The sequence below is a fragment of the Drosophila grimshawi genome, unplaced genomic scaffold (genome assembly GCF_018153295.1).
Source record: "Drosophila grimshawi isolate 15287-2541.00 unplaced genomic scaffold, ASM1815329v1 contig_1369, whole genome shotgun sequence".
In the NCBI taxonomy this organism is placed as follows: Eukaryota; Metazoa; Arthropoda; class Insecta; order Diptera; family Drosophilidae; genus Drosophila; species Drosophila grimshawi.
This window is the reverse complement of record NW_025062891.1, coordinates 3,137,132-3,160,913: the sequence shown is the minus strand read 5'-3', so window position 1 is coordinate 3,160,913 and position 23,782 is coordinate 3,137,132. Positions and strand designations below refer to the sequence as shown.

Below are 23,782 nucleotides of genomic sequence, written 5' to 3'. Positions count from 1 at the left end.
CTACTTTTTTGTTCTTTAAACTTGTAATAATACAATGCTCCACTTATAATGATTATTATTCCATCATTTTCAGTTCTATTAAAACTTTTGTTTTAATATAGTTGCATTTCGTGCATCAAAAAAAAAGCTTAAAAATTTAATTTTTAGAATTTACTTATTTGCAAGTGTTATGAAAAAAGCTTTCAAAATTGAAATTTGACTTTGCTTTTACTGTTCAACATAATAATTGGCATTAAAATATATATATTTATATTATCATTAGATCAAGCGCTATAAATATGTCCATGATAGAGGATCATTTCAAGTACTTCAAGTCGAATGTACGTAAAAGGTAATCCATGGCTGCATTTAAGTTGAAAGTAGAATTCACCTTCCACAGACGAGTTGCCACAGTCTGTTGCGGATGCCCTTCGATTATCGTTGCATGATGGCCAGGGAGCTGCCCAACTGCAAGGAGATTATTAGTTATTTCAACTATTTCGAGTTGATCTATTGCTATTTTCACATACACGAATTGAGAACTGAGACTTGTGTGATGTTGTTGCTATCAATCGCTGCGATTATCTACTTTTTTATCCTCTCCATCGTTGTGGATACCTAGTGAGTATATACAATAAATGTATATATATTTCTGTATATTTATTAATTTATTTAATTTAGCTTTACGCCCATTTTGAAGATACTCTCGATCAAGCTGCATATGAATGAATATTTAGCTGGCGTCACTTTTTTGGCCTTTGCCAATTCATCGCCAGACCTGATTGCCAATTTGATGCCAATCCGAGCGGACGCGGCAATATTCACCTGCACAATTAGCAATGCTCTGACCATTGTGCTCCTCTGCGGGGGCATGATATGCTATTTGAAGCCATTCAAAATGGACGGACACAGCACTGTGCGAAATCTTCTATTCCTGCTGCTCGGCGTGGAACTGTTGCGTCACATCATGTTCAGTGCGCACAGTGTGACCAAGAAGGAGAGCGTAAGTAAGTCTAAACGGGAACAATATTATACATAGAGTCCAAAAGATTGGTTGCATTTAGAATCTGGTTTTATTGGGTTAGAAAATGTACATGAATTTCAACTTGAAAGCTTGCTTCCAATTTAAATGATCGTCTCACGACTTCTGCCTGATTTCTGGATTATTTCAGTCGCTGTTCTACCAATTATTTCTTTTCGAGTACTCTTTAATGATTACAATAGACTTTATCATGTAATCAAATCAGCATTTTCTAGTTCTATAATTAGGAACTCAATTTTAAACGTCTATTCTCGTTATTATAACTTGGGGTTTAGATTTATTCAGAGTTCTGTATTTAATACAGAATATATATCCGCTTCATGCGACTTATACTACGCGATTCAAGCGACCAAAAGCGACTGAAAGTAGCTTAAACATACCATCGAAGAAGGTCTTGATCATAAGGAACTGACAATTACCGTTGCTCGCAGGCAACAACAGATTAAGACTACAAAACGGGAATGCAAGACAAGCTGCGGTGTACATAGGCAAATACAGTTATTTCCAACACTCGTGAATAACATTTTATTTAACTATTTATTTGATCCGCTTGTGGGTTTTCTGCGCTTTCGCAAGACATCTTAAAAATCTTATAAATATTTCTTATTCTAAATAAAATTTAAATTTAATATTACCTTTTATTTATAATTGAATTTTAATATGTTTTTTACTTTTTATATATATTTTTGTGTTGACATCAAATAAAATAATCGAAATTAATAATCTTAATCCTCGCAGTTCTACTCTCGCTTTATGTTATCTACCTGTTGATAAATATAGCCGATCTCATTCTGATGCGCTACACCATTAAAAGTGAGTATTACTAATCCAAGATTTTTAGAATTTTTTGGTTTTGATAGCATCGTATTCACCTCAGATCTGCGAGTGGAGATCGAAGAATTGAGCAGTCGAAAACTTTCGATGAAGCACAAACTGCAGCTGAAGAAAAAGATGAAATTTCTAGCTGAATTAGAGTCGAATGAAATAATGAATTTTCACAAGCGTAATTCACAATATTTTAGCCCACAGCCGTCGAACGCTAATCCAGTCAGGGATATATTCAGCACTCGCAGATCCGATGTCCAGCGTCCAACTCAAATGGACTTTAAGTCGCAGCGCACAATTCTGCACAATGCGAACAACGCGAAGAACGTGTTCCTGCTGCGGGACTTCTTCGAGTCCCTGAATCCCATCGATGCAATGGATTGGCAACTGAGTGGATATCTCGGCAAGATACTGATTGTGTTGAAGTCACCGTTTCTGGTGCTCATCACGGCATTTGTGCCCGTTGTGGACTATGAGCAATACAAGCATGGCTGGAGCAAGCTGCTCAACTGCACCCAGATTGTGACGAATCCCTTCATCGTCATCACGGCAGTCCACTGTATGTGTTATCGATTGTAATCGATTATAAATCGATTATTATTATTATTATCATGCACTGCAAACCTGTTAGATTTATTTGATCTATATCTGAGCCCGAAAACACTAATTCTAATCTTTGTCGGACTGAGACTTTTTGTGTTCTTCGAGTTTAAAATGTGTTTCTCTAGAATACTACAGTTTTTCCTGCTTTGATTGTTTTTCATTGGCCCTACTGACTATACCCAGTTTTTTAGTCTTCACTGTCCTTGTCAGGAGACTGTGAATTATTCTAAATCTGTCCTTCCACATGGCTTTTAATTGCTTAAATCGTCTTTGATTATACCCAACTAGAAGTCATTTAGCTGGTGCATCTGCCCTGTTTGATTATCTTTCTTCGTTTATCCAGTATATATAATATATCCAGTATATATAAATCACAAGCTATATTAATCTATTGCTTGACTTATCGGATCGAATGGCAATATTTATATTCCGATATTTATATTTTTATTTTTATATTAAAACACACAGTTGCAATACAAATTTATAGCACAACTACGACATTTTTTCATACGAATAACAACAAAAAATTACTTTTGCAAATAATTATTCGATTAAATTCAAAGTGTTCCTCCTATAAATTAGTATCATTTTATGTTATATATATATTTTATATATTTTTTATATTATATATATTTATTTTTTTTCACTTGAAGGGAAGAGTGCGAAAAGTAGCGAAAAAATAATAGCACCACTTTTAATTTGATTATATTACTATGATAGTTATTATTTATTATTTCGATCATTGCATTCAAATAAATTCAAAAATACAAAATTATAAAAAAAATATATTGAATGGAAAATTCTATAAGAAAGTCGGTGGATTGGAAAAAACTTGATTCGATATAAACAAATCACCTAAATTCACAATTAGCTGAAAGTAAATAAATTTTTATTTATTTCCAATATTTATAATTATAAGTGCACATATGAAAAGTGGTGCCATTATTTTGTTAGTTAATTTTCTAAATTTTGAATAAAAACATTGAGAATTGTGAATAAAAATAATGGGGTTTTTCTATTTCCCTTTTATTAAATACACATTTGAACACATTTCTTGTGAGGGTGGTGCTATTATTTTGATCGTAACTGTACATGTTATAGCACATATTTCAACGTAGCCTCATTTTTTGTGTAGCCAAGTTTGCCAGTGTGTACAGTGGTTGGTACATTGACTTTAACTACAGTTATTCCAAGTGGTCTTTGTGCCTGACGATTCCACTGGCGATCTGTGTTTTTTTGCATGCTCGCACCGATTTGCCACCGCCATATCATATGGTAAGTACTGTTGTACACATAACTGTTATATATATAACTGTTATACACATAACTGTTCACTGTTATGCAAAACAGCTGTTTATCACACTGGGCGTATCGAGCTCGGTTGTGCTGATCACTTTGTGCGTTGGCGAAATCGAAATGCTCAACTCGATTGTGGGCGTGGTCTTCAATTTGAGCGAGAATTTCATGGACATCACATTCGGTTCGATAACAAATGCGACTATCGATCTGATGGCTAATTTTGCGTTAACCAAGCAGGGATATGAGAAAATGGCATACGCTGCCATCTGTGCTGGTCCATTTTTTAGTAAGCATAATTTTTATCGTTTTTTATATTAATTTATAAATGCACAAATATGCGTATTTGTACCACTGTAATTGCAGGCATTGTTGTTGGCATGGGCGTCGCTCTGCTGTTCAATGTGAATGCGCAGAAGCCGGGCTCCGACTTTTGGCTGTATGGCGAGAATGGCGATAACTGTTATATATTCGTGCTGATCACCATTGTGACCCAATTGTGGTGGTGTCTAACGGTCAATTTCTATGCACGACGATCGGCTGGCATTTTTGCTTGGGCGCTGTACGCAGTGTTTCTCATTTATGTTGCTGGTGCTGAGTGGGATCTGGTACATGACTTTACCAGAGATTTATACTTTGAGCCAAAATAATGAACACAAATAATAATATTTTGTATAAGCTATGTTTAAAAATGTATTGTTTGAAAACCAAATGTTTCTATAATACTGGGTTTGCGTATACACTGTGTGTTTTCAGTTAGGTGGCTGTACTTGCTAATTCGTTAAGTGAGAAACTTAGTCCAGTTGATTCGTTCAATGTGTGGTTTGCTGGTGTGGCAACGCTAAAAACACGTGATATGCACTATTTTCAACGAAAATGGAAGAAGAGCACAGCATGCAAAACCCAATGTTGATGTTACATACACACTTATGACATGTGTGTACAGCAATTACCGATTATACAGTTCGATAATTTTGCGTGCAAAACATCGATAGATGGTTTGTTTTAGTTTTTCAATGTGACTAGAAGTGGTTTCGCTAAACTTAATGAGATGCAACAGACTTAATAATTTCGATAGCAGCATTTACTGCTTTCACTCTCTAGTGCTTCAAATGATGGTGCATTAACTATCGATATTACTTGTATTTGTCAAACAACACAAAAACATCGTAAATATATAGTTGTAACCTATCGATATGTTGTTACGATATAAACAGCAACAAGAAAAAAATAGAAAGAAACAATTTGGTACGCGCCGTGTGTAAATAACAGTGAAAGCCGTTGCATCTCGTAAGCGGAACATTTAATTCCTTACATTAAAAATTGTTTAGCAAATAATTCAAGTACTGACTCAACTAACTGCATCTACATGCGCTGCAGAAGAAATACGTAATAAATCCAATTTCGACCGCATCACAAAGAGACAGAGAGAGCGTCAAATTCTCTTGGCTTGGTCGTCTGCGTGAGTGTGACTGAGCGAGTGTGTGGTCGAAATCAGACGGTGAAAATAATCGTGGCAAAAGCGGCGACATTTTATACACGTATCAGAAGCAAACTCAACGTGTTTTGAGAACGTTGTACTGTGTTGTGGGACGCGTCGAGGCTGTCGCATATTACAACCACATACAAGCAAATTTACCTAGAAACAGTGAGTGATCTGATCATTAAATGCGTACGCGAAATTAAAACACTTACTAAAAACGCAATCTTAAAACGTAATTGGAACTCGAAAGCTTTCTGTAAGTAAGAAATTCCGATTGCTGCCAATGTGTTTGTGTTTCTCCTCTGTGTGTGTGTGTGTGAGTAGGCCATTAAATTGGCCAAAGCGCAACTACGAATAAAAAAAAAAACAAAAAATGTGCATTTGTGTGTAAATTGGTGAAAGTCAAATTTAAAAGAAACACGAATTATTGTGCTTAAATAAACCAATTAAAAGTTCTTACAGTGTGTGTGTTATGCACAAATTAAACTGTTATAATTGCAAAAAAAAAACGCATTACATTTTCTATGTTTAATCATACATTTATGCTTTCACGTTTATTACATGTGCGCTCTCTCTCTATCTGTCTCTTTCAATGTATATAACGGCATTTCAAATACAACGACGCAAAACTGCTGCTAAATACAAAAAAAAAAACATTACGAATAAAGCAGGTAAGCTTTTTTAAATTTCAATTACGTTGTGCATGACGTAGGTGTTTAGTTTAGTTTACTTACTCTGCCCGTCTCTCAGCTGACACAGGTCACACACACACACACCGACATGCACACATACTTGTGCGTTCTTACTCTCTCTCGTTCTCTTTGTCTGCCGGTGTGGCGGCTCAAATGTCACGCCACCTTATCAATGTCCGTTTTAGAAATACTTATGCAGCTCCGCACCACACCTCTTCCCATCACAACTCCTTGTAGATGTTTCAAGGCTGGCAATGCCAATCTAAATTTTAATAAGTTAGAATTAGAAGTAAACAATGCAATGTTGACCCACTTTTTAATTTGCAGTTGCGAGGGAGAGAGAGATAAAGAGAGAGAGAGTAGCAATGATGGATTTACTGCATTATACAATTGCAGCCAATGGCAACAAGCAAATCTATAAATAGAAATCACATGGGAAACAACGGATTTTATTTATTTACATATTGATTATTTTGTTTGCTTGTCAATTGCAAAATGAAAAAAAAAAAAATATTAAATGGCAGCGACCTTCACAGGTTGCAATTTTCAACATTGCTTTAGCCTTCAAATATTTAATTAGATCAAATTGTCAATCCGATTCTGTTAATACGCACAAAGTAGTAAAGGCATTACACATGTTCGTTTCTCATTGCTTCTCTTCTTCTTTATCTGAGTCAGTGCGTTGAATTTCCCCTTTCAACTGTTCACACGTGCATCAAGTGATTTCTTGTAACAAAAAACAATGCTGCGCACTTGCTCTCTTTCCAGCTGACACTCTCTCTCTCTGTGGGGGGAGCAGCAAGTGAGTCAGCTTGCTCTTTTACACTCCCACTCAATTATCTGCTTTGCTTTGCTTGCTTGCCTGCTTGGTTTATTATACCAACTGAAAATCATGCGAGTTTTGCTTGCTTGCGCTTTGCTCTTCCTCTTCTTTCCCGGGGTCATGTCTGTGTGTGTCTGTGAGTTTGCTGTGATGTGTCATATGTTCTTCTTCAGTTTGTGTTCTTGTTGTGACGGGGGCCGATTGCGACCGACCAACCAGCTGAGTCGAGCGATGGCCTTTGGCAATTGTTGATGCATTTTCAATGACGCGTCGAGCTGACTTCTGGGGTGCGGTTTTTTGTTGTGGCCCGGAAGCTGACTGCAGTAATAGTTTATCATTTATCATTAACGGTAGCTCGTCGGTAATAGGCACGTTTAGTGTGCTTTGCCAAATCAACAGTTAATTGCGTTTATTTATTTAATTCAGTTCAAAATAAAATAAACTTAACTTAAAAAAAAAAAAGTATTTGTAAGATTTCTGAGCTTATTTAAATGGAAATGCAATTCTGATAACAGAGTTTTACTGCACTGTTAAACGTGCTGTTGCAAACAAAACTTTATCGCTATTCTCGGAGAGTGTGCATTTATTCGTAGTGTGTGATAAATGATAAATGAAATTCCACTGAAAATAATTTTATAATTTTTACACTGTTTGTTCTTCACTTAATTCTGAGTTCGAAGTTTTAATAGCCAAGCAACCAGCATATTTATGTCTATTCTCAATAGAAATGCATTCAATTTAGCTATAAATAACCACTTAATATTTGAATTGAGCCCGCACCTTAAATACAGTCGCATCATTATTACAAATGTAAATGTGTGTATATATTTACACCCAAAAATATGTATATATATACATGTATATATGTGTGTGTAAATACATGTATGTGTGTGTGCATATTTTTTTGCCGGTCGCAGCTTTCATTCATGGCCAAACCCAAACGACAGAAGCAGAGCGACGACGAAAACAGTAAACAACATGCTCTATGACCTTTTAGCACCACAATCTATTCCCCACCCACCTCCCCATTTCAGAGTTGAGAAGAGTGCGTGCTTTCTCTTCGCCTCTCTCTCTCGCTCTCTCCCTTGCTTTCGCTCTCTCTCTTGTACAGTTGCAATGGCATTGCTATGCAATTCGCTCTTTTTTGTTGGTCTCTCTTCGCCGCAGTTTTGGTTTGCTGCGCATCATTTCCCCTGAAACTCGTACGATTTTCAGCTGGTATAACCAAATAAATGCTAAAGAAGGGGCGAATGAAAAACGTGCCACGACATGTTGCCGCAGCAACAACAACAGCAACAGCAACTACCACCCTAAACCGATTTCTTGTGCCTCTGCCTCTGCGTGCCACACCGCCCAGCATTGGCTTTGTCTGGCGCTTTTCTTTTTGCCGTTGTTTTTGTTGTTGCAACAGCAGCAGCCAGCAGCAGCAGCAGTGGTTAAGGAGGGAAATAGTCACGCGATTTCTATGCACATTTACATGAATGTATTTTTGTATGTATTTTTCATATTATGTGGATATGTATGTATGTATGTATGTATTGATTTTGTTTTATATAAATATATGCATTTGTTTTTATGATAATATTCCTTTGTAGGAACTCCATTTAATAGTACAAAAATGAGGAAACAAATTAAAGTGAATAATAAAATACATTTTTTTGCAAAATAAATGAATAAAGATGATTTTTTTTTCTTGGAACAATGAGAATTCAATGTCATTTACACTCGATTACACTTGATTTATTATTATTAGTTTAGTTTTATTGTCCGATCAAAGCACATCAATGCTTTGGTTAAATGTACTTTATTTAATATAAAATTCATTTTTGTTTAATTAAATACAACACGGTTCATCAAATTTTATCAAACACGCCATTCAAATTTGTCTGTCCGAAAGGTGGCGCTTGAAAAAACCTGTTATAGTGATTAACGATCACTTATTACATAAGTACATAGTCATATATAGATATATATATATATATATATGTATATATAACGTGCATATATAAATAGAGATGAATGAGTGCTAAGACTTGTGACATGTGGCAAATGTGCTGAAATGATAAACATTGATAAATCAACATCAACACATTCAAACATTGTTTGCTTTAGTCACGCTGCTGAAAATGCTGGCTGCAAAAAGATTTTCTAACCGGTTTAAAAAAAAAAACATTTAAACCGGATTTTTGCAACGTGCTTCCGTTCGTCGTGAGCCAAGATCATTTTCTTTTCACTTTTTTTTCTTCTGCTCAGCACGTGCTTTACAAATTGGAGGTGGGGGTGAAACTGGAGCAGTTGTGCGATGGTCACTCTAAAGATAACTACACGCATGTTTGTCTAGGTCACTTGCATATACACATATACACGACACGTATGTATGTGTTGTGTATGATCAGAGCAGTTGACGTCAGTGGCTCTTTACATTCTCACACAGCAGGAAGAACAAGAAGGGCAGACGAATTGAGCGAGTGCAAAAGAGCGCCGCTCTCTCTCTCTCTTTGTCGCTCTCTCTGGGTGGGTACTTATCTGAGTGCGGTGTGTGAGAGCTTTTGACACTCATTTTGATCGCTGGCTGTAATCAAATTTATTTAAATTCTCCCACACAATCTTTGGTTTGTTTGTTTGTTTTGCGTTTTTGTTGCCCTTTATCTTCTTTTTTTTTTGAATCGTGCATTGCTGTAGTATTTGTATATACTTTTTTCATTTAAGAGTTGGTATTGTTATTGTTGTTTTCATTTTCAATCTTAGAGAGCACATTTCTCATTTGATGTACGTTGAACCGGCTGCAAAGAAAACGTAAAAAAAAAAACAGTACAGAAAATTATTTTTATTTTGGACTTTGACACAATCATGCGATGATTTTGTTACCCCATTTGAGCAAGTGAGACACAAGCAGAGGGAGCCGGCAGAGACAATGGCAAAGAACACAGTCGCTCTCATTCGCTCAATCGACGAGTATCTCTCTGACATTTAATTGCACACACACACATGCATTTATGTGTGTGTGTGTAGCTGTATGCATTTGAAGAAACATTGACCGCTGACCCCCTTCCAGCTGCACCCCATCAATGTCAAGGCAGTTCGCAGGTGCATCAGCAGACTGCGTTTAAATAATTATATATTGCTACAAACAGGAATTGAGTGTAATTGCCTCAATCAACATAAAATTTGTTTGTGAGTTGATTAAACTTCGAATTGAAATATAATAATTTGATCATAAATACTAAATAATAAACCGTAAAATGAGAGCTTTACTGGCTAATGCTAACTGATAATAACAGAATCACTGAAATAAATTGAGGTTAATTTAGTAAACTATAAATAACTGTTAAAATTGAGCGGAAACGTTGAAAACATTTTCCAAAATATGTATTCAAGTAAATCAATTGTATTTCATGCGGGTAAATTCTGCCCTCATTTGGAAAACTCTAGTTAAAATATTATTTTTTAGATAAAATAGATTACATCATAATGATGGTATAGTCTGCTTAGTGCTACAGTCTAGTTTTAAAGTTTGAGATAGCTTTCTCAGTTTTTTGCGAAAATACTTATTTATTTTTAAACTTACGACTGAGTATGCAAATTAAAAAACGTATTCATGCCAAATTTTTGGCGAAATACTGAGAAACAATTATGTTAAGTTCCTAAATTGAAAGTCTGGCGTTGATTAAGAACTTGTGTGGTGAATCATTCATTTAGGCCACGTCAGTAAAACTGACTCGTTCAACATGCTAAGCATTTCACTCATGATTAAGACTCTTTTAAACTTGAAACAATGTGAATCTTTCTTCATTTACAATTGCTTTGTTGTAATGTGTGCAAAAACTCATTGTTGTTGCCACAATTCGCATGCGAATGTGGAACAAAATATTTAGATATATGGTGGATTGCTACACATTCTAAAATTTTAAGCTGAATTACTTGGGACTTTGCACCCTGCCAACTTGGATTTGGACTTTGTAAGTCGTGCACATGATTCAGAACTCTTGCACCTTTCGCGAAAATTCTAGTTTTTGACCTCATGTCTGAGATACGATATCGAAAGCGTTGTTAATTGTTTGCACATATACGCATTAAATGCACAATTCAAGTTGGAGGTTGTTGTTGCCAATCGACTCTCAGCTACATTTCCATTTTCATTTCTAGTTGGTGAAGCATGACGCTTGCCTCAATGATTTCAATAAATTGCAGTGGTTGTTGTTCAAGTTGTTGTTGTAGTAGTTGTTGTAGTTGTTGTTGTAGTTGTTACATTCGTTGTGCAATGTATGCAAAAAGTCAATAATGCACGGTTCAAAAATAAAAACAAACGCTTGCTGTAAAAAAAAAGAATGCAAAACGAATGCAGTAAACAAAAGCAAAACAAAGTTAGAAAACAGAAAAAATTAATAAATAAGTAAAAAACAGTTATAACGAGTACGAGCTTGATTAGCAATTTGTTTTAATCAATGCAAATCACACACTTGAAACTGAAGCTCAAATCGAATGCAAATTAAAACCTGATTTAAAAACCTGAAATTAAAAACAATAACTGTGGCATTTAATCATGGAAAACATCGACTAACAACCAATTATGATAATGAAAACTTGCACGCTTATCTCAAGTGTCGCATTATAAATTTAACGCAGAACCCATTGGCAGAGAGCATACATATATATAACTAACTATACATATGTATATATGTAAGGGATTATCTAAACGGACTGATTTAATCAGGCACAACACTTTTTCACTTGTCGCTGTTAGTAGTAGGTACAAAGTGCCCACAACATACAACTAATCAAAATGATACGCGTCTCATTTCCTGAATTGTCTTTAATCCACACTATTCACATTGTTTAGTATAGCATACAGCTGTATATACATATATATACATATATATATATGTATACCTTTGGATTCCTTATGATTCCGTTCCATTTAGTTTGCTCACTGTGCTTGCTTGTGTGTAACTTAACTTGGATCAGGGTCACGATCGTCACACATGCGGCATCGTCTACACTCCAACTGGCGTTCAAAGTTCAACAGCAATGTTTTCTACGAAATTGCCTCAACTTAGTCTGCTTTTTCTCTCTCCCTCTCCCTCTCTATCTCTTGTTTTTTCTATACAATTTTCATTCATTTCACTGCAAGTTGATGATTTTCATAGATTTTGCAAACACTGCGAAAACAACTTTCGCTCAAACACTTTGCGACCCACTTTGTGGCACAGTGGTGCAATCATAGCGATAATAGAAATTTTACAAAATAGCTTATTATTTAAATTTTCTTTTCCATTAAAGTTTTTTAATTAAAAATCTTACAATTAGTATGCATAATATCTATAAAACTCGCAGTTTAACCTTGGTTTTATAATTCATAAATGCCTTTATATATTAGATAAATCACACGACTTGCAGTTTAAATAGTTGCTTAATAAAATCATTCATCGAAGAGTTTTAAGAGTAACTCTCGAATTTTTGCTTTTCATAGAGTACTTCGACATTCCCTTCATCGATTTATAAACAAAACACGTTTCGCTTAAAGCACTTTTCTTGTTATTATTATTGTTTTGGATTGTTGTTTTGTTGCTTTGTTGTGCGGGAATTCGGTTCAATAACCGCGGCCATAAACATTACCAGCCAATGAAAAGAAGATGGCCAAATAATGTATTTGACAGAGTCTTGAAAGATATCCCAACTTTTGTTATCAGTTGTTACAGTTGAGATGGACAAGAGTTGATGCAATACTTTTTCTGGCATTTGATTCGCTTTCTTGATTCTTGACAGACAAATCGGAACTGTTAAACAAACTACAAAATGGAATAAAGTATGGAATAAAGTCATTGCGTTAACACAATAAGCCAACATGGACCAAGTGTGTCGAAGGTGGCTACTTCCTGTCAGTAGACAGCCGTTCCAACCTAACCTATTTATTGTTATAGCTAATGACAGGATAGGTTAGGATCTGCGACTAAATAACTTTCAGTCTATGTTCCGGTGAAACCATACATCCGTCCTTGTTCCGGAAGCTTGTGTATGATTGTATATATCTGTAAAGAGCGGAGACTATAAATAATTTAGTCTTTTCCTATCGTGAGGAAATGCTGAATCGAAACTTTTTCGCATATTTTTGGTTTGTTTAACTTTACTCGTCCGTTAATTGTATATGTTATAAATAACATTTAACTGGGTTCCTAGTCTGATTTATATAGGGCTATAAATTTTCTATTATTTTTTTTTGTTTTCTTTTTTTTTTATTTACAGAGGTATACATTTTACATTATTTCTTATCTTTTATTTTTACATTTTTCATTTATTGCATTTATTGAACTTTGCCCAACTTTCTGACGAAATTCTAGTTGGGATATCAGTTGCGCATTGCTAAGGTAATCCGATGGAGTGCTTTCTGTGGAATCTTGCTGACATTGAAAATTGTTTATATTTATTTTTAAACAGAAGAAAAATGGAAAGTAAAGAAAACGCCAGTCATAGTTTGGTGTCTTTTGTATTAAAAATTCCATTGATAGGTCGCGACCTATGTCAATATTTTGCCTTGAGAAGAAGGAGAACCAGAAAGAAACGAAATAGGCATGTTTTACACGCTTGAGATTCTCTTTTACCGTATGTCTGTCTGTCTCTTTCCTATTGGCATTTCTCGCTGATTATGCAATGCGAATTTGATTGTCTAAATTTAATTTGTGTGCTATCTATATTTGTATATGCACACAAACACACACACACACACACATTATTTGACGTATATTTAAATGAGGTATTCTGTGTATCTGTTTTTGTTATTCTTATTATCACTTTTTGGCTGCGCACCAAATAAAAAAAAAAACAAAAAACACAACAAAAAAATACCGCAAATCGAAATTAAAGAACTTGTTTTCTCATTTATTAAAATGTTTTTTGTTTTTTCTTCTTCAATATTTATGAAAGCTGTGGAGGAGTAGTAGGAGGTGGTCAAGTATTTTGTTTAGTTTACAGTTCGTTTAGATTATTTTTAGCAAACATAATTTAGATAATTGCTGAATGGAAAATGCATGGCATTGGAAAATAAATTCAATGAGCAGCTAAAATATTTTTTTCTTTCAATTAAATCAAGATATTTGTTTACGCTTTTTCTGTTATACCATTTAGTTCCCATTTACGTATCGATTTTACAAACTTGTCAATTGTCACATTGTTGACAACTGCTTTTATACATATGTATATGTTTTTTTTTTTGTCCTATATGCTATCTCGATATGTATTTGTTTGTTACACACCTTCTTTGACCATATATGCTATTGTCGATTTCATTGTCGTCATTATTGTCACTACATAAATGCCTATCTGTTTTTCTCTCTCTCATTTTATTGTAGGTAAATGAAACATCAACATATGAACAACTGCAGTATGGAGAATGACATCATCGTTTAAATGTTGCATCCATTTGTTTGTCCGAACCGTTTTTAGCTAACAACGTAGAGCATTTACCATCATCAACAGCGCAACTGTACCATTTTGGATTGTGGCTAAAAGGACCTCAAAGAAAAACACAAAAAAAAAAAAACAAAGAAAAGAAAGTGCTAGTCAAACATTTCTCCCACATCGCTAAGACTGCGTGTCTCCATCTCTCTCACTCTCTGTGTGTGTGTGTGTGAGTGTGTGTGTGCGTGTTAGCACACATTCCCATTGTCCGTGTCTCGCTCCAGCCTTTAATCGCCGCTTGCCACCCACAGTAAAAAGTCGGCAAGATGTTCATCGAAGATGATGCGCAGTAAGTACAATTTCCATTTAAACTATCCCCCATTTTTTATGTGCTTATATTTATATATCAAATTGGTGGGCGGGATATATGCTTGAATCGAGTATTCGTCTGAGAATCCCCCAAAACATTTCATACTTTATTTTTGTAATTTTCGCATTTAAATATATCTGTCAATATATATCTATCTATAAGGATATCTTTAATTACTACCATTTTATATGTGAGTTCAGTTTTCTCAAGCAACAGTATCAGTTAAGGAATTTTTATATGATGATCGCTAATTGGTTTTAAATATCTGTAGTATATTTGAACTTTACATTTTCCATTTCCAAGGCCAACGCCTACAAGTCCAATGTTTCCCAATCCCATAAAGCAATCGATAAAGAATCAGCAATCGAGAGTCGATCCAGCCATGTCCGTCCGTCTGTTTGTATTTCTGCAATTCTTATCAACGAATTTAGATACTGCGAGTTACTTTTAAAGAAAGATTAATTGTCTTTTAACTAGATTTTAGTGTTTTTTTTTATTTATTGTATGGAAACTAAGCACATAAGAATTGCATAATTAAATTTAAAAAAAATAAATCAGAGATTTTCATTTGAAGTTCGCGATAAGATTGTGAAAAGTAAATTCAATTAGTGAGTCACGTTATTAAAGGTTTCGTTGATCATATGTGACATTTATAAAACATTAGTATGCGATTAGTAAAAACATTTGTTGGGATTAAATAGCGTATATATAGTGAATATGACAGAGTATGATTGTTAATCAATTAATAAGCTTAGTTTAGTTGTTGCTGTTATCACTTGATGTGCCATTGATGCGTACTAAATCAGACACCATGAAATGGCCCGCAATCTGGCAATCGGTGCCAGTTCAACGCCTACAGACAGAGAGGTCTGGCAACAGAGTCGCCCCACTTCCATCCCCAAACCCCTTATCCGCGTGATGCGTTAAATAGATTGGCGTTATAATATTCGCCAAGTTCAGGGACGTGACGACGTCAATACGTTTGTGCTTATCACATAAACTGTTTCGGAATTGATTGTCAGTACACTGGGGGAAAAGATTAACCGGAAAACTAGAAAGTAATTCTGTTTTTTTTTTAATAATAATAAAGCAATAAATAAAAATAAAATAATAATATAAATAAATAGAATATTAAAAAAGAAACCAAATTAAATTAAAAGGGCAATTTGTTTTCAGAAATATTTTATATTATTAAGATTTTTTTTTTAATTAGTAAAAGTATTTTCCCATAATATTTCGATTAAATACTATTAATTTATTAAAGAAAAGCTAATGTAAAATGTAAAATGCATAAATCTTGCTTTATATAGTTTTGTTTTAAATATATCCTTGTCGATTTCTTCCCGAGTGTATATTTGGGTTATCCTGTGTGCATAACTAAAATGTTCGTTGATATTTCTGCTTGCCCTTTCATTCTCTGTAATAGAACACTGATAACATTGTGGGGGTAACTCTGATTGCTTGTCGTTTAGCACTATTTTTAGCTGGTTCGCCATAAATTTATTTGTACTGTCTGACGTGACCTTGAGCTGTTGCCAACAAATCGGCAAATCTGTGGGAGACAAATCAACCAGCTTGAGACTTTAAACTTTAATTATTTAGTTTGAAAACGTGCACTTCGAAAGCGCACAGGTTCGAAATTAAGTTCACTGCGAGGCGCTGATTAGCATATAGATTACACACACACACACATACACACACACACACAAACACTCACACACATGCACTCACACACTCAGTCTCACTATCTCTGTGGGCAACAGTTTTATATTATTAGCTGCAGGCGCCTTTAATTAGCTAAGTCGCTGCTTTTGAAGAAAATGTCTTAAATCAAAATATGTTTGGGGTAGATTTTAACTTTGACGGTTAGGTTTTTATTTTTAGCAATTGGTTAAGATAAATAGGATAAATTGGAATATCGAAAATGTTTTAGAAATAATTAAAACTGCAATCCGTCGGGTTTTCTTGAGCCAAATATGATAAGAGCAGTATGAGTTTAGATAATGCATTATTATAGCTGTGCCAGATAACTTTACTGTTCATTTTATTTATATAATAAAGTCAGATACCATCTCTATCATTCTAATATCAGCTGAAACCAGCTGGCTAAGAAACCATTGATTAAAAATGCTATGCTATTTCATAGTTTTTCCTTTATATAATAATATTGCTACTGCTATGAATTTAAAAAAAGCATGCATTTTTTTTTAACTTTTTGAACTTATTTATCTTGTGAAGAGTGTCGAGAAATGTTTATTTCTATAATAATAGAATACTACAATCTGTGCTGCAAATGAATGCTATAAAAATACTATAATCACAATTATTGGCAATAATTGGGAAACACTTTTTTTGCATCATAAATCAACTGATTTCTTATCAGATCAACGACTATGCGTATTTATTTTTATGACTCGCCCACCTAAAATACATCAGTATTTTTATGATTCAACTTCGGATCTAAATTCAATAGACATAGCTAGTTCGCCGCCACTCGAAACTGAGTCAAAGACTAGACCAAAAGTAGACCGATTGACACTCAGAAATGGACACAACTATGTGTGTGTGTGTGTGTGTGTCGCACTAGCAATCTATATGACGCTGATAAAAAACAAAAAGAATTATCAAAAGCAAAAACAAAAATGTTTTGCAACGTTATCAGCTTGTGAGTTTTAAGCTCAAAGCAGCCCAGTGAACAGCGAATGGGGTAACCCTTTTTTTTTTTGTTTCCAGTATTGGTCACGAAAGATTCGCCAACTGAATTCAGTTAGCTCTCAGCTTGCGACGGCGACAGAACTAGCAAAGTGGGTGACTCTGACACTGATCCATATATATAAATATATATATAAATATATATACATATATATATATATATCTGGGTGCATCATAAATACAGAAATTTGCATATCAATTATCACAGCTGCTGCTGCAACAAATTTAATTAAATTATTTTCCCATTTCCATTTCCTTTTCGAATTTTCACACACTTGCGCACAGAATGGACAGCTTCTGGGTGCAGAGTGCCTTGGGTGCGATCAAGGCGATTGCATTTGTCTACGATATCATAACGCTGCCGGTCTATTTGGTAATACAGCGGCCCTGGATACGACGACAGGAGTCGCGGCGAGTCAAGGTGAGTGTATTTTGTATTTGTATTTGTTAACTAGCCTTTTTCTAGTTTGTGATTAGAGAATTGTTATTATTATTATTTTTTATTTGTTGTAGGCTTTTTAAAATCGCGTTTCATAGTTCAATTGAATTGCATGTTTTACATATTTATTTATTATTATTTTTTTTTTATATTTTATTTTATATTTAGTTCTACCATTTAACAAAGTGCACACAGTCTCTCGGCAGTAGTCGTCGTATGTCGTTTTACATGTCATGCAATGCTTTCACCTTCAGCTTTGTACGCTTTGTAGACTTTGTCTAATTCAGTATCTCTTCACTATCGCAGTTCGACTTTGCCTGCAAACATTTCCTCTCTCTCTCTCTCTCTCTCGCTTTCTGCGCCTCTCTCTCACTCTTTCTCTCTCTCTCTCTCTCTGAGGCTGGTTCAGTTTGTGCTCGCCCTTGATTTGTCGCGTGTTTTACTATCTGTTGTGTGTGTTTTTCGTACCTTGTACCTAGAGAATCTAAAGAAATCTGTTATTATATAGTTGAAGTGCGAAAGTAACCATAAATATATATATATTTATGAATAATATTTTCGATCAGGATCAATATCCGCATTGCATATATTCTATTCTTCCTACCTTGTACCCAGAAAATGTTTAAGAAGTTTTTTTGGTTATTTTGTGTAAGTGCCAAAAAATCGTTGTTTCTCTGTTCACAAATAATATTTTTGATCAGCATGATCCTTCTCATTGTATATATTTAATTGCGTCAATATATTATTATTATTATTTGATGGAAAAATCTACAAATGGCAATTTTTAATGAATAAATGCGCAGAACAATAATTTTTTGTTTGTTGCTGTTTATCAATAATTTAGACAACAAATTTGATACTATATAGTCTCTCAATTAAGGAAGCCCCATTAATATTTACAAAATGTACAAAGTTGAAGGTCTTTACTCTTGAACCCATTATTAACGCATTAAAATTTAAATGTCGACTACAAAAAAATCGTATATTAGATCTGTAGAGCACAGTCAGTTGCCAAACAAATAAATTAAAGCAAAAATATTTAATCTTAGGTATTCCGCATAAATATTATAAATTCTATGTTGTTGCCGTTCAAGAATAACTTGAAGCTGATTGCTAATAATCGTAAATAACTTCAGCGTCAACATATTTCTTGCTAATTATTATTGATATAATTGTAGTTGATGTAGTCTTAAGGATGTACTTCCGACCGATTCACTCACGCGTGCGAAGTTTTCTTTGAACTGGCAATTGATAAACCCTTGTCGAACTCCAACAAGCTCCACAGTTTATTGCTCCAATCAGTTATCGGCTATCGATTCGATAACATGATAAGGAGCCAAACCAAAGAAAAATAATTGAATAATATTTGCCATAAATTTGATAGGCAAAGAAAATGAAAAATGCAATCGTATATAGAACTACGAATCGCGTGATAATACAAAATGCACTCTTTTTTTTTGGTGCTTTATGCATAGCTAATTGGTATTTTTACCCTCCTCCCAACTCACAGGCCACGCCCATCAGCAAGAAATTGTTGGTCGATGAGCCCACCAAGTACGCGCCGGATGACATTGAGGTTTTGATTTGCATACGTGTTTTTTCTATAACATAATTGGTTTTCTAAATGTTATTTGGTGTCGTGTTTTGATCAAAGGAATTTCACCTCTTCCCCCACCTTCATATATATCCTCAACACCTCAACGCGCTCATTGAGTCATTAATAAAATCGAGTTTTGACCGATACTAATTACACTCCCTTCACTTTGAGATCTCTGAGATCGTTCCCAATTCCAAAAGCACTTTACGTAATTCTCCCCAACTCCTGCCACTTGTGGGTATGCTTTGGTATCCCTGTCTGTCTCTTATGGTTTCCCTTTTGAGCATAACTTGCGTGCTATATTTCGAACTGATTGTAATTGCATTTTCATTGAATTGCAGGCAAAGATTATTAAGAACGATGACACTGAGCTAACCTACCGGACTACGGAACCGCCGCGCGATGTGCATGTAAAGATGCTGCAGGAGAATATCGATACGCTGGAGAAGGTCTTCAACTATGTGGCCAAGACGCACTCGACGAAACGGTGTCTGGGCACCCGGCAGATACTCAGCGAGGAGGATGAAACCCAGCCGAATGGACGTGTCTTCAAAAAGTACAACATGGGCGACTACAAGTGGAAGAACTTCATCGAGGCGGAGCGCATGGCGGCCAGCTTTGGCCGTGGTCTACGCGAACTTGGCCTGTCGCCGCGAATGAATATTGTTATCTTTGCCGAGACACGTGCCGAGTGGATGATTGCTGCCCATGGTTGCTTCAAGCAGGCAATGCCCATTGTCACCGTCTATGCCACGCTTGGTGATGACGGTGTTGCCCACTGTACGTAAAACAAATAAATAAATAAATATATATATGCTTTACTAACTGTATTTAAACTCCCTTTTAGGCATTACTGAAACTGAAGTTACCACGGTTATTACCTCGCATGATCTGTTGCCCAAATTCAAGACACTGCTCGCCAAATGCCCAAATGTGGACACCATTATCTATATGGAGGATCAGCTGCATAAGACCGAAACCACTGGATTCAAGGAAGGTGTCAAAGTGCTGCCCTTCGCTCAAGTTGTTAAAATTGGCAATGACAGCAAATTTGGTAGGTGCAAACGTGGGCGGATATTGTAAATTGATAGGTCAGATAGGGTCTAGCAAGTTTTTAATTGGCTTGAGAACTGTCGAACAAACGTAGTTTGTAAAACGGTTGCGTATGTATATATTTATTTTAAATATTTGCTAATTAAAAACAATAGAGTTTGATGAAACAATATTTATATTTATAAAGCAGATAAATAATTGAGAAGAGAATACTTGTTTGTAGTCTTAACGTGAAACTGTCGCAAACTCATTTTTAGTTATAACTAAACTCTGACTAACACTTCTTCCCCTATTCCCCACAGAGAATGTGCCACCAAAGGCCGAGGATAATGCGATCATCATGTACACTTCCGGCTCAACGGGCACGCCAAAGGGTGTTTTGCTGTCGCACAAGAATTGCATTGCAACAATGAAGGGCTTCTGCGATATGGTTACCATTTATCCGGAAGATGTACTGATTGGCTTTCTGCCACTGGCGCATGTCTTTGAACTGGTGGCTGAGAGTGTTTGCTTGATGACTGGCGTCTCTATTGGCTATTCGACACCACTGACGCTGATCGACACGAGTAGCAAGATCAAGCGCGGCTGCATGGGCGATGCCTCCGTGCTGAAGCCCACGTGCATGACTTCGGTGCCGCTGATACTCGATCGCATCTCCAAGGGCATCAATGACAAGGTTAACTCGGGCTCTGCATTCAGAAAGGCTCTCTTCAAATTCCTCTACCAGTACAAAGTCAAGTGGGTGCAGCGTGGTTATCAGACCCCATTCATTGACAGGTATGTCAAAACAGCTGGGCTACAATTGAGTTATAGTTGTATTTACATTTCGTTTTTGATTCCTCTTCATTGTGACAGTCTGGTCTTCAAGAAGGTGGCCAAGCTGATGGGCGGCAGGGTGCGCATTATTATGTCCGGCGGAGCACCCCTCTCCGCTGACACACACGAACAGATCAAGACGTGTCTGTGCGTGGATTTAATACAAGGCTATGGCCTAACAGAGACTACATCTGGCGCAACTGTGATGGATTGTGAGTGCATTGCTATCACAAATATTTAAACTGAACAGAATACTAAACGCATTCGATTTGGTCTTTCAGATCGTGACATGACCTATGGACGCACTGGTGGACCCTTGACCGTTTGCGACATTCGGCTGGTGAATTGGGAGGAGGGCAATTATCGCATTACCAACAAACCGTATCCCCAGGGAGAGGTGCTCATTGGTGGTGATTGCGTTTCGCAAGGCTATTACAAGCTGCCCGGCAAGACCAATGAGGACTTTTTCGAGGAAGACGGACGCCGTTGGTTCAAAACCGGCGACATTGGAGAAGTGCAAACCGATGGCGTACTTAAGATAATTGGTGCGTCCAATATACAATCGAATATACGTTCTGCTTTTAACGCACTCCATTTGTACACAGATCGCAAGAAGGATCTGGTTAAGCTGCAGGCTGGTGAATATGTCTCACTGGGCAAGGTCGAATCCGAGCTGAAGACTTGCGGCATTATTGAGAACATTTGCGTTTATGGGGATCCCTCAAAACAATTCACTGTCGCGCTGGTCGTGCCGAATCAGAAACACCTCGAGGATCTCGCCGAGCGACATGGTCTGAAAAACAAAACGTATGAGGAACTGTGCTCATCACCCATCATGGAGAAGGCCATACTCAAGGAAATTAGCGAGCATGCGCGAAAATGTAATATGGCCTTAACAATTCCAATATTTGATCAGATCTAAAATTCTAAAACTGTCACTCTTCTACAGGCAAATTACAAAAGTACGAGGTGCCCGCGGCTATAACGCTGTGCAAGGAAGTTTGGTCGCCGGATATGGGTCTGGTGACGGCTGCCTTCAAGCTGAAGCGGAAGGACATTCAGGACAAATATCAGCACGACATAAATCGCATGTATGCTTCATGAAAAGCAATGGACTAAACAGCGGTAGCATCATTGAAGCTAATTGTGTACTAAATATATATACCAATTGTTTTAGTATAGCTCAAAATTCAAAATTCATTGTTCAAAACCAAACTAGCTTAAGTTCAATGAGATCTTAAATCTAAAAACCAAAAAGATACAAACACAAACACACAAAAACACAAATACAAACACATCAGCAGCTTAGCCTGTATAGGTAACATTTTTATTTAGAATATTTTCTATTTAAGCAGAGAAAAGAGCATGTATCGAGTTTTTAGACAATGTGCAGCTTGGTTTTGTTACTTTTGTTTTGTACCATGCTGTTGATAATGATGATGATATGATAATGATTACGATTAAATGACAATGATAATGATACTGATGATAACGGTTATGATTCGATGTACAGTTTTCGTGTTTTTTTTAGTACATTTTTGAGGCAAGTGAAAATTACGTAAAGTAATACTTATTTTTATAAAAAAAAAACACAAAATAAAGAAACCCTAAACTAAGCTTAAGTGGTTGCCTAATAATTATGTACATACTATACATATACACAATCGCGTATATATCAAAATCTTAATTTAGATTTTATTATACATACATATATTTATAGCATACTTCTTTAAACTTAGTGTTATATATATATATATATGGCAAATATTGAAGTAATGAATTGTAGCAAACAAATAAACACACAAACAAAAACGACATGTTCTGAATTCAAATGCTAAATGCAGACAAACTATTACAATTTCTTTACTTCTTTACGGGACGTAAATGAAAAGAGAAAAGTGAAAACACAAAATACGAACCCTCCATATATAAATTTATACACAAAACGCATGCAAATGTTTACAACAAATATTGTAAAATATGTATTTTAGGGAAATTTAGTTAATGCAACAATGCGAATAAACTTTAAACATCAATTCTAATTACAATTCGAAATTCGGAATTCAGAATCAACATAAGAAAGACTTAGAACTAGAAGAATATTTAAAAATAAAAACAATGACTATTCTTATAAGATTCAATACAGATATTTTTCTTGTTTGTTTAGATGTGCAAATAGATTTGATTAACTTTTAGTCATATTTTTAGTTACTACCTATAAATGATAGGAATGTTTTTAGCAATTGACTATGAAGAGGTGCGTTTCTGAAACGAGAACGAAATATGTATTTGATAAATTCTAGTGAACGAGCTAACATTTTTAAAATATCGCAATTCATTTTGTTTACTAAGTATACACGTACACATACTATGTAATGCATATTTTAGATAGTTATTTATAATTATAGAATGCGTTACACAAAAAGTCGTAAACTAAGTTAATTTTGCATTATTGTACATTTGGGTGTATAAATGATGAGATGATAAATCAATAAATATTTAAATTTTTGAAAATATTCTTTAATTTGCTGAATCAGTAGTAAAACAACTATGCTGACAATATATACAGGCGTCAAATCGACTAAACCCTGCAGTACATCTTTTCTGTGACCGTATTGTCTGCTCATCAGATTATGATTATAATCTGATTATGATTA

General features: G+C 35.4%; 2 protein-coding genes across 6 annotated transcripts; both read left to right on the top strand.

The window, feature by feature from the left end:
• Positions 1 to 279: 279 nt before the first annotated feature.
• On the top strand, positions 280 to 4,419 carry LOC6560832 (mitochondrial sodium/calcium exchanger protein). The gene is made up of 8 exons (XM_001987190.2): positions 280 to 320; positions 380 to 600; positions 661 to 986; positions 1,760 to 1,834; positions 1,899 to 2,405; positions 3,585 to 3,724; positions 3,800 to 4,034; positions 4,112 to 4,419. The coding sequence occupies exons 1-8, from the start codon at positions 285 to 287 to the stop codon at positions 4,393 to 4,395; spliced, it is 1,824 nt and encodes a 607-aa protein (XP_001987226.2). The 5' UTR covers positions 280 to 284; the 3' UTR covers positions 4,396 to 4,419.
• Positions 4,420 to 5,024: 605 nt separating this feature from the next.
• On the top strand, positions 5,025 to 23,639 carry LOC6560831 (long-chain-fatty-acid--CoA ligase 3). 5 transcript variants are annotated; one of them, XM_001987189.3, is made up of 11 exons: positions 5,137 to 5,484; positions 14,090 to 14,487; positions 17,506 to 17,641; positions 19,170 to 19,235; positions 19,598 to 20,036; positions 20,104 to 20,310; positions 20,612 to 21,086; positions 21,165 to 21,337; positions 21,407 to 21,670; positions 21,731 to 22,006; positions 22,075 to 23,639. In XM_001987189.3, the coding sequence occupies exons 2-11, from the start codon at positions 14,465 to 14,467 to the stop codon at positions 22,227 to 22,229; spliced, it is 2,214 nt and encodes a 737-aa protein (XP_001987225.1). In that variant the 5' UTR covers positions 5,137 to 5,484; positions 14,090 to 14,464; the 3' UTR covers positions 22,230 to 23,639. The 5 variants fall into 5 exon arrangements, with proteins under 5 accessions (XP_032591435.1, XP_001987225.1, XP_032591434.1 ...); XM_032735543.2 differs by lacking the exon at positions 19,170 to 19,235 and adding an exon at positions 5,897 to 5,899 and having other exon boundaries at positions 5,143 to 5,484; positions 14,184 to 14,487; XM_032735544.2 differs by lacking the exon at positions 19,170 to 19,235 and having other exon boundaries at positions 5,025 to 5,484; positions 14,184 to 14,487.
• Positions 23,640 to 23,782: the final 143 nt, after the last annotated feature.

What these genes read in the sequence shown, in the direction of transcription:
- LOC6560832 (XM_001987190.2), top strand. Translation starts at nt 285, where the DNA reads ATGATAGAGGATCATTTCAAGTACTTCAAGTCGAAT. An exon ending in CGTCATCACGGCAGTCCACT is followed by an intron (nt 2,406 to 3,584) that starts GTATGTGTTATC and finishes TTTTTTGTGTAG; the next exon opens with CCAAGTTTGCCAGTGTGTAC. An exon ending in CTGTGCTGGTCCATTTTTTA is followed by an intron (nt 4,035 to 4,111) that starts GTAAGCATAATT and finishes CTGTAATTGCAG; the next exon opens with GCATTGTTGTTGGCATGGGC.
- LOC6560831 (XM_001987189.3), top strand. Translation starts at nt 14,465, where the DNA reads ATGTTCATCGAAGATGATGCGCA. An exon ending in CAGACCCCATTCATTGACAG is followed by an intron (nt 21,087 to 21,164) that starts GTATGTCAAAAC and finishes TCATTGTGACAG; the next exon opens with TCTGGTCTTCAAGAAGGTGG. An exon ending in TAGCGAGCATGCGCGAAAAT is followed by an intron (nt 22,007 to 22,074) that starts GTAATATGGCCT and finishes ACTCTTCTACAG; the next exon opens with GCAAATTACAAAAGTACGAG.